The sequence below is a fragment of the Nicotiana sylvestris genome, chromosome 8 (assembly GCF_000393655.2).
Source record: "Nicotiana sylvestris chromosome 8, ASM39365v2, whole genome shotgun sequence".
Taxonomy (NCBI): Eukaryota; Viridiplantae; Streptophyta; class Magnoliopsida; order Solanales; family Solanaceae; genus Nicotiana; species Nicotiana sylvestris.
Window position 1 is genome coordinate 54,369,005 of NC_091064.1, and position 13,674 is coordinate 54,382,678.

Genomic DNA, 13,674 nt, shown 5'->3' on the forward strand with positions numbered 1-13,674 from the left:
AAGTCCAACCTGAGAAGGACCCTACAAAATTCATGGTATTGCGGGAAAAGGAGCATACGAGCTGGAAACAATGGATGGAAAGATATTACCTTAACATTGGAATGTCGTTCACTTGAAGAGATACTATTTTTAAGGAGTACCCACGGTCAGGTATCCTCATTTTAAAATTTTATTTTTGAATTGTTAAAATTTTACTAACGATTTTAGATGATAGGCAAAAAGCTAGCCCATACTAAATGATGAATCATGACCTGCAAGGCGCGTGGAATAAATTAAAATTCCCGGTCTAGGGTTACACTTATTCTGATAGAAATTGATACGGGTTAAGCAGTCTTCATCTATAATCGTACCTCTGAGTCTAGTGTGTTTTATTCCTTTACAGGAAGAGGACCAAACAACAAGTGCTCGAGACTTTATCTTCAAAGCTCAAACACTTGGGGGACTATATAATATATATAGACATATGTATAAAGAAGGCAAAGAAGATTGGGAAATAATCAAAGTCCAAGCCTGAAAAGTTTACTCATTGAATGAGTCAAGTGCAGAGCAAAATCCAATGAAAGTCAAAGAAAGTCACGAGCTAAGGCCAAAGCAAAACCTTATCATAGTTAGGTTAAAGGGAATGTACTGAAACGAGTTATAAATGGAAACCTTATGTTTTTGAAATTTTTTGAAATCTGTTGTAAGGAAAACAGTTACGAAAAAGTTATAGAAGTTATTTAAATACATGTAAAGTGTTATTTAAAACTTGACAAAGTTCAAATAAAAACTTGTCAAAGTTATTTCAAGAAACATGTGTATTCCTATTTCTATTTTCGTATATTAACACCATTATGAAGTTGAGGCGTCTTCTTCATTAAGTGTCGAATATAAAAGGGCCCTCTTTTATAAAATTCACTATTGATTCAAGCATTCATGGAGCTAAAAAAGCATTTTGCAAAATAAAAAGTGCAACTATTGAATAAGTCCTTCAAATATAAAGGCAAGAATGAGCAAAACATAAGTTCAAAAGTAACTACAAAAACTTCTTAATATTAAAAAGTTTAGACTAAGTATGAACTTAGTCATAAACTAATAGTTACTTATACAAAATGCCCCGAAAAAGGTCTGGGGACTTAATGCTTTCAAAACCCTCAAAAGGACCAAGGGTTGTAACCATATTCCACCAAAGAAAAAAGAAAAAAAAGAGTCACACTTCATTAACTTGTTACTGAGGAGTTGAAGGAGGAACCAAAGTAGGGTCATCGGCAGCAGCAGGCTCAACTTGACTTGAAGGAATTGGAATACTCATATCATCTTCAACATTTCCAGAAGCTTCAGCCACGGGAGAAGGAAAGTCCTGGCTCTGCTGAGTCTTTTCAATAGTCTCTTTGATTTTGGCTAAATCAGCTTCCAAGTTAAAATTCTCTTGGCTAACTTCCACAAGGGTATCATGGCGAGTATTCAAAAACGCCCAACTCACTTCAATTGCGGTTTTGTCATCAAGAATCTTGTAATCTCTTTCCCAGTTAGCAATTTTATTTTTAAGCTTCTCATTCTCAGCCGAGGCAGAATCATAAGAAGTTTGAAGAGAATCATGTGAACTTTCCAAGGAACGAACTTTATCAGAAGATTCCCGGAGGTCTTCTTGAGTTTAGGTCAGAGTTTGTACGAGTTCACCGGCATACACTTCTTTCTCACTTAAGAGAGCCTTTAACTCTCTGATCTCTTCACTGGCCTTGGAAAGTTGCTCGGAAAAAGAGGTTTCGAGAAGATTCTTGTCCTTACCAACTTGATTTGAGGAAGCTTTTTCAACCGCCAACTCTGAAGTTAAAACCCTAACCTGCTGCTCTAAGGTACATTTGCTTTATCCTAATATTTCCATGTTGATTTGAAGACTTTCATTATGTTCCTTCCAATTGTCCGCTTCCACTTAGTAATCATGCATTAATTGCTCTGAGAGGGAAACCCTCTTCATCATCTCCGTACCAATTAGATTGATCTAAAAAAAAGAAGAAAGAGGAAAGAAAAAGTGAGAACCCTAAAAATAGAAAAAAGGCAAAAAAGGTTACCTTTAAAGAAGACTGTACTATATCGTTCACCAAGGTCAAAGAACTGTGGCCATCAAGCTTTTCTCTCAACTAGACCAATCAAAGGTTTCAACCATACGTCAGCTCGACCTGATTTCCTCAAAAGGTTACCCTGAGTAGGAACTTCGATGGTAACTTGCCTCATAGCTTAACCTCAGTGTAATGGACAGTTGCAGGAGGAACAGTTGAATGAGGAACTATAGAAGGAGTAAAAATAGCCTGGGGAGTTGAAACAACCTGGGGAGTAGCAGCAACGGTAACAGTCACGACTGGCAAAGAGGGTATCAAAGGAACGGGTGTAGAAAAAGAAGCAAGGGGTGCTTCATCAGAAATTGGCCCTAAACTTTCACTACCAAACCCGCGGGCAAAAAGCTGTTCAACAAAATCATGAGCAGCAACGGGAGTATCATCATCAGAAATCACCAACGAGGCTTCAACAGGCTCGGTAGAAGGAATAGATAGAGGGGGAGATGCTTCATCATCTGAGATAATTCTTCTTCTAGCCCTTGGCCTTTTTATTAGAGAGCCCCCATCTTGTTTTTCTTCCTCCCCAGAGTCTTGGTCGACAGTAGCCTTCCTTTTTGATGAAGAACCCAAAATTATCTCTTGGGCCCTATCTAAAGAAATTCTGGAAGCTGTGACGGCCTCAACACTTACGCCTCGAATGGGAAATCCTGACAAAAAGAAGGATCAAAATAAGTTTTGATGAAAACAATAAGTAAGGTAGGAAAAGAAAAAAAAAATCTTACCGTGAGTTTTCACTTTCCATCCAAATTGATGAGAGAGATTTTTCCAGGACCTACTGTCCATCAGAGCGATACGTAATAACTTTTTTACCCAGCCATAGAAATTGGGAATCTCATCGATAATTCCCATGATTGCTAAAAAGAAAAGGAAGGAAGTTAAAATGACGATCATAAAAAAAAGGGGTACGAGAAAGTTATAAAAAAAAACTCACGTGCAAAATTCCACTTCTTAGGAAAGGGAACATTTCCATCACCCACTAAACCAACAGTAGGGGCAACAACAAATCTGGCGTACCAGCCACGATCTTTATCATCTTTTGGGTTGACCATAACTCTTTTACTTCTTACTACTAAAGTAAAGATTCCTTGGCGAAAGAGCTTGGGAGAATAGAGGTGGATTAAATGAGAGAAAGTAAAAGGCACGCCAACCATGTTGGTCAAGTGCCTCAAACATGCAACAACCCTCCACACAATAGGGCCAATTTGTCCTAAGCAAACGTTGAAAAACGACAGAATTCAAGTATAACAGGGTCAATAGCAGGCTTAAAACCCAACGTGAAAGGGTAAGTGTAAACAAAAGAAAACCCAGTTAAGTTGGAGGTGATTCTTTGGTTCGCATTAGGGATTATAATGGGAAAGTCATGGCTCCAATGACAATCTCTATGAACTATTAAAATCAGACCGTCAGTGATTTGAGTGGGGTAGATATCAGCATGATCTAATGAAGACAGTTGATTTCTAAGGGATTCTCTATCATTGTAAAAACATAGTTCCGCAGGAACTATTTCATCCACTAAAGGTTCACGAAGAGGTTCAGTGGGTTCTTTACCTCTAGATGAAGACCTTTGAGAAAGAGAACCTCTAGTTTTAGATGGAGGAGTAGAACTCGATGAAGGAATAGAGGGAACTCGTGATGAAGAAGACCCTAAACTACGAAGCCTTCCTCCTCTCCTACTTCTAATAGGAGCAAGAGAAAGGTTGTCAACAATGGGGACTCTCCGAGGGTTAGGGTTTGAAGAAGACATAGTAGTACGAGGAAGAAGAAACTTTGAATTGAATATTCTGAACTTTTGTGAAAAAGACAAAGGTAAAAAGTTATATTTATAATCAGAAGCAACCGTCAAAGGAAATGTCGCAATGATGGAAACGTCATAATGAGAACTGTCACCTCGTAATTGGTGAAGCCGTAAAAAAGCCTTAAAAGGCGCTGAAAGATTGCAGAACCAACCAGGAAACGCCACGTGTCATGGACATTAAATGGAAGAGACAGATGAAGCATCGGTTCCATAGAAGAATTAATGGCGGCAAATATTCCCGCTTTAATGAGGTTCACTTCCCAAATATTCTATTGATGAATAAATGGCAAGTGGGGGGACTATTTGTATTGAGAAAAATTAAGTTCATATATGGAATTCATTATAAGATGACACATCATGACACATGGACCAGTCAAAGAAGAATAAGTGATGAAAAGAATCAAAGAAGGTACGAGCTTCAACAGGCACGAGCTTCAACATGCACAGGCAGATGTTCTGAGAAAAAACAAGGAAGATAGGTACTTGAACCTCTTTATGATGGAAGGGAATGAATCTGATAGTAAATAAGGTATAGATACGTACTATTGGGCATTAAATACAGAAAACGTTAAGGAATCTGTATTGAATCAAATATGATTGCTGATTGTAACATTACATTAAATGTCATTAAATGCCATTAAATGCCATTCATAGACAATAATGACTCAATTATGGTAGAAACGAAACGTATTACCTAGAAATAGCTATAAAAGGAGAAGACTGATCATTTGTAAGGATACAAAATTTCATCGGATATACTGATTTACTTTGCTTTCTTCTGTTCATCTTATTATTATCAAAATCAATTTCCTTTATTCATTTTATTTTTTGATTATCAGTAACTCGAGTTCTTCTAAAATAAAGCTTTGACCGAAATTCATATTTTTGGTTAAATAAACATGGGGAGTTAAAATAAATATTATTGAATTTTTGAAATTCATATTGAGGAGTTCAATTGCAATTTTTAGTGGAATAAGTTGCAATTAATTATAGTAAGAATTAATTCATGCTAATTTCGAATTAATGCTATAATTAGTAGCCTCTTATTATTTATGTGGTTCATGCTATACCTAGTAAAAACTTGGACAAGACTTGGGTAAAATGTGACTTGGGAGAAAAGTCATCTAATAGAGTTGGAGTAGGATTTTACTTGTAGAAGGAGAATTCTACACGTTTTTGGAGCACAATTTAGGGCAAAAATAACTCTATTAAAGCAAGACTAATTTCACCCAATAACTTACTTTTTAGAGTTGTATTGTTCTTGCCCACCCAAAAACAAAAATCGTTCAAGGTTTTACTAGGCAAATAGCAGAAGACTGCAGCCCTGAATTCTTGCTGTTTGGAAGATTTGTGCAACTAGTTCAAGAAGTTAGTGCTTCTAATCTCGTTATTATTGCGTTGTCTAGTTTACGTGTATTTGATGCCTGTATTATATGCTCACTTCCGCTGCGCATGTTCTAACAATATAATCTGATAATCCTTCTTGGTTATTAACTATGGAGTCTCTTATTGCAATTCCCTTTACCACTAAAGACTATGGAGTTTGCTGATAGCAAAAGCTTCTTGATGCCTTGGACCAAGTAGCTAGATGTTTGACTAAATTTCTGTTGAATTATATTATTTTCGTCCAAATGAATATCCGTTAAGGAGCATGTTTGAAGTGCAAAAGATCTAATGATGTATTTTGTGCCTTTATGCAGGACAACCGAAGCTTATATTTGGTTGCGGCAGTGCCATTTCTTATGCTTTCTCTTTGATAACTCTCTGTTGGCAAACTTTGGTTTCTCAATCTGCTTAGTTTAGCTGAAGTGAGTGTTTACTTTATTTTTGTTCTTAAGGTTAAGGAAAGAAAAGTCTTGGTCTTCAATCACCAGCCATGCATGTCATCCTTCTTTCTGGTCCTATCAGACAATGTTTTTATATGCAGGATTTCTTCTTGCTCTATAGTACCGTTATATATATATATATTGAATGTGTCCAACTCAAGATTAATAGTTCTTATTAGCATTCTGCCTGCACCTATCTTTCTTTTGGATATTTTTTTTCCCTATCTTTCTTTTGAAGATGGACTTTTCAGTATTCATTCGTAGAGTGAAAAAGATTAGAGATGACTTTTCTATTTTTTTTTTACTCCTTGCAACTCCTTAATCTCTTTATGGAGGATAAGAGTTATTTTGGTAAAAACACCACATTGCAAAATGAAATTAATTACATTTAGTTTAACTTTGATTGCTGGGTTTACATTTTTTATTATAATAATGAAATTGGCTAGATTTGCCTAAACTTTTGATTGTTGGGTTTACAGACTTAAGAGATTGGAAGCTTCACAGTGAGAGAGAAGCATCTTGCGAAGGAGGGTGTTTTGAGTTTAGTGTTTGGAGCTTATTGTGAGGGAGGAGTGTATTGGGAAAAATTGAGTTTACATATCAGATACGAGCAAAGGCAAAGGAAGAGGCACGGACAGATATTCAAAGGACTCGGCGCCCGTATCTATTTAAGTCATTTATGTCCAGGAATCAAGGGGAATGAATCTGACAATATATGAGAGTACAGATACAGTATTTAGTGAGCATTAAATACTGAATACGTTAGAAAATCTATATTAAATGATTGTGTAACGTAGCATTCAATGTCTTTAATTACTCATAATAGCCTTATTATGACAAGGGCAAAGCGCATATCTCCTAAATAGCTATAAAAAGGAGATAACTGATCAATTGTAAGGACACGAAATACTATCTGAATATATTGATTTACTTGTTTTTCTTCTGATTATATTATTTCTAGCCAAATTACTTTCTTTCATAAATTCTTTTGATTATCAGTAACCCGAGTTCTTCTAAACTAAAGCTTTGATCGAAATCCCATTTTTTGGTTAAATAAATTGGTTCCGTTACCGAGAATCTGATAATCTATTCTCTTTTAGCTTAACTTCTCTTGTTGTATCAACCATGTCGAACAACAATGACGACATTCAAGGAAATCGAGAAACCAATAGCATCAGGGTGATCCACAGAATACTAACACCCTGGTCTCTTCTCCACGAGATTCTCCTCGGCGGTCTCGTGAGGGCACTCTTGAGGGGTCTCATACGAATGGACATGCTCAATTTGAAAATGCTGAGGCTATCGATGAAGCTTTGCAAAAACTAATTGCTGCACAGGTCAATAAAGCTTTTGAGACATTTGTTAACCAGTTACCTGCTGCAACACCCACTCCAAATAACAACAATTTGGAGAACCCTCGTTCCGGGCTTGTTAACTCAGGTAGCGGTGGAACTCCCAGTGAACCACAGGAGGGAGAACTAGGTAATTTAATCAATTCTGATTTACAAAATTTAGTACTAACATTGTAGAAACAACTCAAGGAGCAAAGTGACCGCATAGAGCAAATACCGGGGGTGCCGCCCGTAATCAAAGGGGTAGATATGGATAAATATTCACAGTAACCCTGGAATCCAAGTGCTGCTCCCCTCCCAATTCTAAAGAAATTCAAAATGCCTGGTATTCCAAAATATAATGGAACAATAAACCCACGAGACCACGTGACTGCATTCACAACAGGCGTAAAAGGAAACGATTTAACTAAGCAGGAGATTGAATCAGTATTAGTCAAAAAATTCGGTGAAACACTCACCAAGGGAGCATTAACATGGTATTCTCTTTTACCCGAAAATTCTATAAATTCTTTTGCTGAGCTTGCAGATTCTTTCATCAAAGCACACTCGGGAGCTCAAAAAGTTGAAAAAAGAATGGAAGATATTTTCAAGATCAAGCAAGGGGACTCAGAATTTCTTAGAGAGTTCGTGGACAGATTCCAACGTGAAAGAATGACATTACCACGTGTACCAAATAATTGGACAGCTATAGCTTTCACAAGCAATTTGAATAAAAAAAAGCTCAGAAGCTACGAGGCGACTCAAAGAAAGCCTTCATGAATTACCAGCTACAATGTGGAATGACGTTTACAACAGGTATAGCACGAAGCAGAGGATAGAAGAAGATACTGTTCCACTACTTCAAAAAGAAGAAAAGGTAAGTTCGAGACGTGCGGAAACCGAAAAAGATCCGGTGAAAATAGGTACGAGCCATACATGGGACCTGCGGGAAAAGACTCACGATCAAAGAAGGACAATCAAAGGTATGATCACAGATCAAGGAATAGAGAGATCATCAAGATTTAGAAACGATCGAAATACCTATGAGTCACGAGATGATGATAGAAATTTGAAGGCGAGATTTGGCAGTTATAGTTTCAACGTGAGCACTTCCGAGATCGTATCTGTTTTGAGAAGCATGGGAGATAAGGTACGATGGCCAAAAGAGATGAGATCGAATCCAAACAGGCGCAACCCTGATCATTGGTGTGAGTTTCATAATGACCATGGGCATAAAACGGCAGATTGTAGGTTTTTACAAAGTGAAGTTGATCATTTATTAAAACAAGGATATCTCACTGAGTTGTTCAGTGAGAAAGGTAAGCAACCTTACATGAAGAACAGGCAGGAGCCCCCGAAGGCACCTTCTCCCAAAAGAACCGTCAACGTTATATGCGGAGGTAAAGACATCAATGGCATATCATACACTGCAGCTAACAAAATTTCCAAAGTTACAATCACCCAAGGGAAACGGATGCGGCATGTCATAGAGGAAGAAAGCATTACATTTGATGATGCAGATGCAGATGGCGTATTAACCCCTCATAACGATGCACTGGTAATATCTCTAATTGTACATGATACTAATGTAAAACGAGTTTCGATTGATCCAGGTAGTTCCGTGAACATTATTTTGCTAAGAGTATTACGTGAGATGCAAGCAGAAGATAGAATAATACCAAAGGCGCATACTCTATCTGGATTTGACAATTCTAGTGTTGTGACGAAAGGAGAGGTAACACTCACCACATTCGCAGAAGGAGTCGTCAAAGATACAAAGTTTCAAGTAGTAGATATGGAGATGACTTACAATATGATCCTTGGGAGACCATGGATCCATGAAATGGATGTTGTTCCTTCAACCTTGCATCAAGTCATTAAATTTCCATCACCCTGGGGAGTATGTCAAATTCGTGGAGATCAACATACATCTAGGAGCATCAATTCTGTAGCAGATTCAAGTACGAAAAATGAAGGAAAATAGCAATCACAGAAGACAGTTGAGGGCACCATAACACAAACCTCATCTGAATAGGGGCGAACAGATGTGGATTCAAGGCCTGACACCATTCAAGAACCAGAAGAAAATGAAATTATCAAAACAACAATTGAAGAATTGGAGCCTGTTGTGTTATTCGCTCAATGGCCTGATAAGAAAGTCTACATAGGAGCCAATCTTAGCCAAGGCATGAGAGGTAAGTTAATTGAATTTTTAAAAATTAATGTAGACTATTTTGCTTGGTCCCACTCTGACGTGATAGGGATACCACTGGAGGTGATGACTCACAAATTAAATGAAGACCTATTATACCCTCCTGTCAAGCAAAAGAAAAGAAAGCAAGGAACTTTCAAGAATCAGGTGATTCAAGAAGTGTTTCAAAAATTGCTGAAGATTGGATCCATCCGCGAGGTAAAGAATCCTAATTGGTTAGCCAATACTGTCGTAGTTCCAAAGAAGAACGGTAAGTGGTGAGTTTGTGTAGATTACACAGACCTTAATAAAGCTTGCCCTAAAGATTCATTTCCCCTACCACATATAGATCAGCTGATTGATGCAACTACAGGGCATGAACTATTAAGCTTTTTAGATGCATATTCAGGTTATAATCAGATCAAAATGGATCTAGGAGATGAAGAAAAAACTTCATTTATAACAGACAAAGGGACTTACTGTTATAAAGTAATGCCTTTTGGTCTCAAAAACGCTGGTGCAACATATCAGAGGCTGGTTACTAAAATGTTTCAAGAACATTTAGGAAATACCATGGAGGTTTATATAGATGATATGCTCGTTAAAACTCAGCATTCGAGAGATCACATATCACACATGTCTGATAATTTTCAAATTCTGCGCAAATTTATTAAATCTTGAGAAATGTGCATTTGGTGTTGTGTAAGGTAAGTTTTTAGGGTTTCCTATTTCTATCCGTGGTATTGAAGTAAATCCAGCACAGATTAATGCCATTGAAGAAATGCCTGATATGCTTTCAAGTAAAAAAGAAGTTCAGAGATTAACAGGAAGAATTGCAGCCTTGGGAAGATTCATTTCCAAATCATCAGAAAAGTGCTTTAAATTCTTTTCAGCACTTAAAAAGCAGGATCATTTTGAATGGAATGAGGAATGTCAGCAGGCGCTCAGAAATTTGAAAACGTACTTATCAAATCCTCCATTGCTAGCAAAACCAAAGGCTAAAGAAAGACTTCTCATTTACCTTGCTATTTCTGAAGTAGCGGTAAGTGCTGTTTTAGTCCGAGAAGACCAAGGCAAACAATCTCCGATTTATTATGTTAGTAAATCTTTGTTAGATGCAGAGACACGATATCCTCAATTGGAAAAGCTTTCACTTGCATTAATCATGGCATCTAGGAAATTAAGACCTTACTTTCAGTGTCACCCTATTGCTGTAGTAACTGCTTATCTCTTATGTAATATATTGCATAAGCATGAGTTATTAGGTAAATTGGCTAAGTGGGCTATAGAATTAAGTGAATACGAAATCACATACCAACCTAGAACTGCTATAAAATCTCAAGTGTTAGCTGATTTCATGGCTGATTTTAGCCAAGGGATGCAATTAGAAGCAGATAAAGAATTACAGGTGTTCAATGGAGCTAACCCAAGAACTTGGACTTTATTTACTAATGGTTCATCTAACGTAAAAAGGTGCAGGTTTAGGGATCGTATTGGTACCACCTATGGGTGAAATCATTCGACAAGCTATCAAATGTCATTCTATAACTAACGATGAGGCAGAATATGAAGCTATGATTGTAGGTTTAGAATTGGCACGAGAACTCGGCATAAATCAGATTACAATCAAAAGCGATTCACAGCTCGTAGTCAATCAAATGCTGGGGACTTATACGGCTAGGGAAGCAAGGATGCAGCAATACTTAGCGAAGGTACGAGATTTGACAAAGCAATTTCAAACCTGAAAAGTAACATTAATACCAAGGGATGAAAATGTTGAAGCTGATGCCCTAGCTAATCTTGCATCTGCGACAGACGTGGCAAGCAATGAAAATGCTTCAGTTATTCATTTGTTTCATTCAGTTCTCGACCTCGATAGGAATGAGGTAAATTTTAATAACTTAACTTGGGATTGGAGGAACGAGATTGTTGCTTTTTTGCAGTATCGTACCGTCCCTGAAGATAAGAGAAAAGCTCATGCGCTTCGAAAAAAGGCTGTTCGGTATTGCTTAAAGCAAGGCAATCTTTACCGAAAAATGTTCGGTGGTCCCTTAGCAAGATGCCTTGGACCTTCTCAAACGGAGTACGTAATGAGGGAAATACACGAGGGGCATTGCGAGAATCATGCAGGAGGACTATCATTGGTAAGAACCCTAATTAGGGCAGGGTATTATCGACCTAAAATGGAAGAAGAAGCAGAGCGTTTGGTGGCTAAGTGCGATAAATGTCAAAGGTACGGTAACAATATGCATAGACATGTGGAGTTACTACATCCGGTCATTGCACCATGGCCATTTATGAAATGGGGAATGGATATCGTGGGTCCATTACCACAAGCAAAAGGACAGGTAAAATTTTTGCTCGTACTCACTGATTATTTTACTAAATGGGTAGAGGAAGGAGCATTCAAACAGGTGCGAGAAAAGGAAGTAAAAGATTTCATTTGGCGGAATATCATATGCCGATTCGGTGTACCAAAGGAGATCGTGTGCGATAATGGCCCTCAGTTTATAGGAGCTCAAATCACGGAATTCTTTCAAAGTTGGCAGATTAAAAGGATCACGTCTACGCCTTATCATCCGGTGGGTAATGGGCAAGTAGAATCAACAAATAAAGTCATTATCAACAATTTGAAGAAGCGTTTAGAGGAATCAAAAGGTAATTGGCCAGAAGTGTTACCTGGTGTTTTATGGGCATATCGCACAACCGCAAAAACAAGCACAGGAGAAACACCATTTTCGTTGGTTTATGGAGCAGAAACTTTAATTCCTGTTGAGATAGGAGAGCCAAGTACGAGGTTTACGCAGGCAACAGAAGAGTCTAATGATGAAGAAATGCGTGTAAATCTTGGTTTACTTGAAGGAAGACGGGAAACTGCATTAATAAGAATGACATCACAAAAGCAAGTCATAGAACGGTACTACAACCGAAGAGCACGCCTCAGATTCTTCAAAATTGGGGACTTCGTGCTCAAAAAGGTTTTCCAATCTACGAAGGCAGCTAATGCGGGTAAATTAAGTCCAACATGGGAGGGACCCTATAGAATTCATGATATTGCAGGTAAATGAGCATATGAACTGGAAACAATGGATGGAAAAATACTACCTTCACATTGGATTGTTGTTCATTTGAAGAGATACTACTTCTAAGGAATACCCACGGTCAGGTATCTACGTTTTAAAATTCTATTTTCGAATTGTTAAAATTTTACTAACGATTTTAGATGATAGGAAAAAAGCTAGCCCGTACTAAATGATGAGCCACGACCTGAAAGCACATGGAATACATTAAACTTCCCGGCCCAGGGTTACAAATATTCTGATAGAAATTCAAAACGGGTTAAGCAGTCTTCATCTATAATCGCACCTCTGCGTCCCATATATTTTTCCTTTTTCAGGGAAAGGACCAAATGAGAGGAATAATCAAGTGCTCAAGGCTTCATACTTCAACACTCAAACACTTGGGGGACTACATAATATACACAGGGCATGTGTATAAAGAAGGCAAAGATGTCAAGTGCAGAGTAAAAGTCATGAAGTCACAAACTAAGGCCAAAGAAAACCTTACTATAGTTAGGGTAACGTCTATGTACTGAAACGGGTTATAAATAAAAACCATGTGTATAAAGAAGGCAAAGATGTCAAGTGTAGAGTAAAAGTCACGAACTAAGGCCAAAGAAAACCTTACTATAGTTAGTGTAAAGGCTATGTACTGAAACAGGTTATAAATAAAAACCTCGTGTTTATTATTTTACTTTTTAAAATCCGTTACAAGAAAAACAATTACGAGAAAGTTATAGATGTAATTCAAATACATGTAAAGTGTTATTCAAAACTAGACAAGGTTCAAATAAAAACTTGTCAAAGTTATTTCAAAGAAACATGTGTGTTCCTATTTCTTTTATCGTATGTTAAACACCATTATGAAGTTGAGACATATTCTTCATTAAGTGTCGAATATAAAAGGGCCCTCTTTTATAATACTTATGTTTAAATTAATTAGTCATAAGTTTAACAGAAGCATTTTTGAAGAATAAAAATGCAAATTATTCTGTAAGTCCTTAGAAATAAAGGCAAGAATAAAGTAAACAGAAGTTCAAGATAATAACAAGAAAACTTCTTAATATTTTTTAAAAAAACTTAAGACTAAGTACGTACTTAGTTGTAAAGCTACGAATTATTTATACAAATTGCCCCATGAAAAGGTCTGGGGACTTGTGTTTCCAAAATAAACCCTTAAATGAAACCAAGGGTTTGATCACAATTTTCCAAATAAAACAAAAACAAAGATATTCAAACAACTAAAGCTAGTCACTGAGAAGTTGAAGGTATTGAAGCAGAAGTATCAACAGTTGCAGGCTCAACTTGACTTGCAGCAACAGGCTCGACTGGGCTTGAAATAGTTGGGATACCCGTATCGACTTCAACATTCACGG

The 13,674-nt window shown here is 37.2% G+C and overlaps 1 protein-coding gene across 1 annotated transcript; it reads left to right on the forward strand.

Annotated features, from left to right (window-relative positions):
• The first annotated feature begins 7,841 nt into the window (after positions 1–7,841).
• LOC138875048 (uncharacterized) lies at positions 7,842–12,966 on the forward strand. The gene is made up of 8 exons (XM_070153856.1): positions 7,842–8,606; positions 9,084–9,243; positions 9,310–9,510; positions 9,947–10,504; positions 11,022–11,125; positions 11,183–11,477; positions 11,997–12,156; positions 12,960–12,966. Exons 1-8 carry the CDS (start codon positions 7,842–7,844, stop codon positions 12,964–12,966), a joined length of 2,250 nt encoding a protein of 749 aa, XP_070009957.1.
• Positions 12,967–13,674: the final 708 nt, after the last annotated feature.

What these genes read in the sequence shown, in the direction of transcription:
- LOC138875048 (XM_070153856.1), top strand. Translation starts at nt 7,842, where the DNA reads ATGTGGAATGACGTTTACAACAGGTATAGCACGAAGCAGAGGATAGAA. An exon ending in CCCCTCATAACGATGCACTG is followed by an intron (nt 8,607 to 9,083) that starts GTAATATCTCTA and finishes TCATCTGAATAG; the next exon opens with GGGCGAACAGATGTGGATTC. An exon ending in CGTAGTTCCAAAGAAGAACG is followed by an intron (nt 9,511 to 9,946) that starts GTAAGTGGTGAG and finishes GTGTTGTGTAAG; the next exon opens with GTAAGTTTTTAGGGTTTCCT.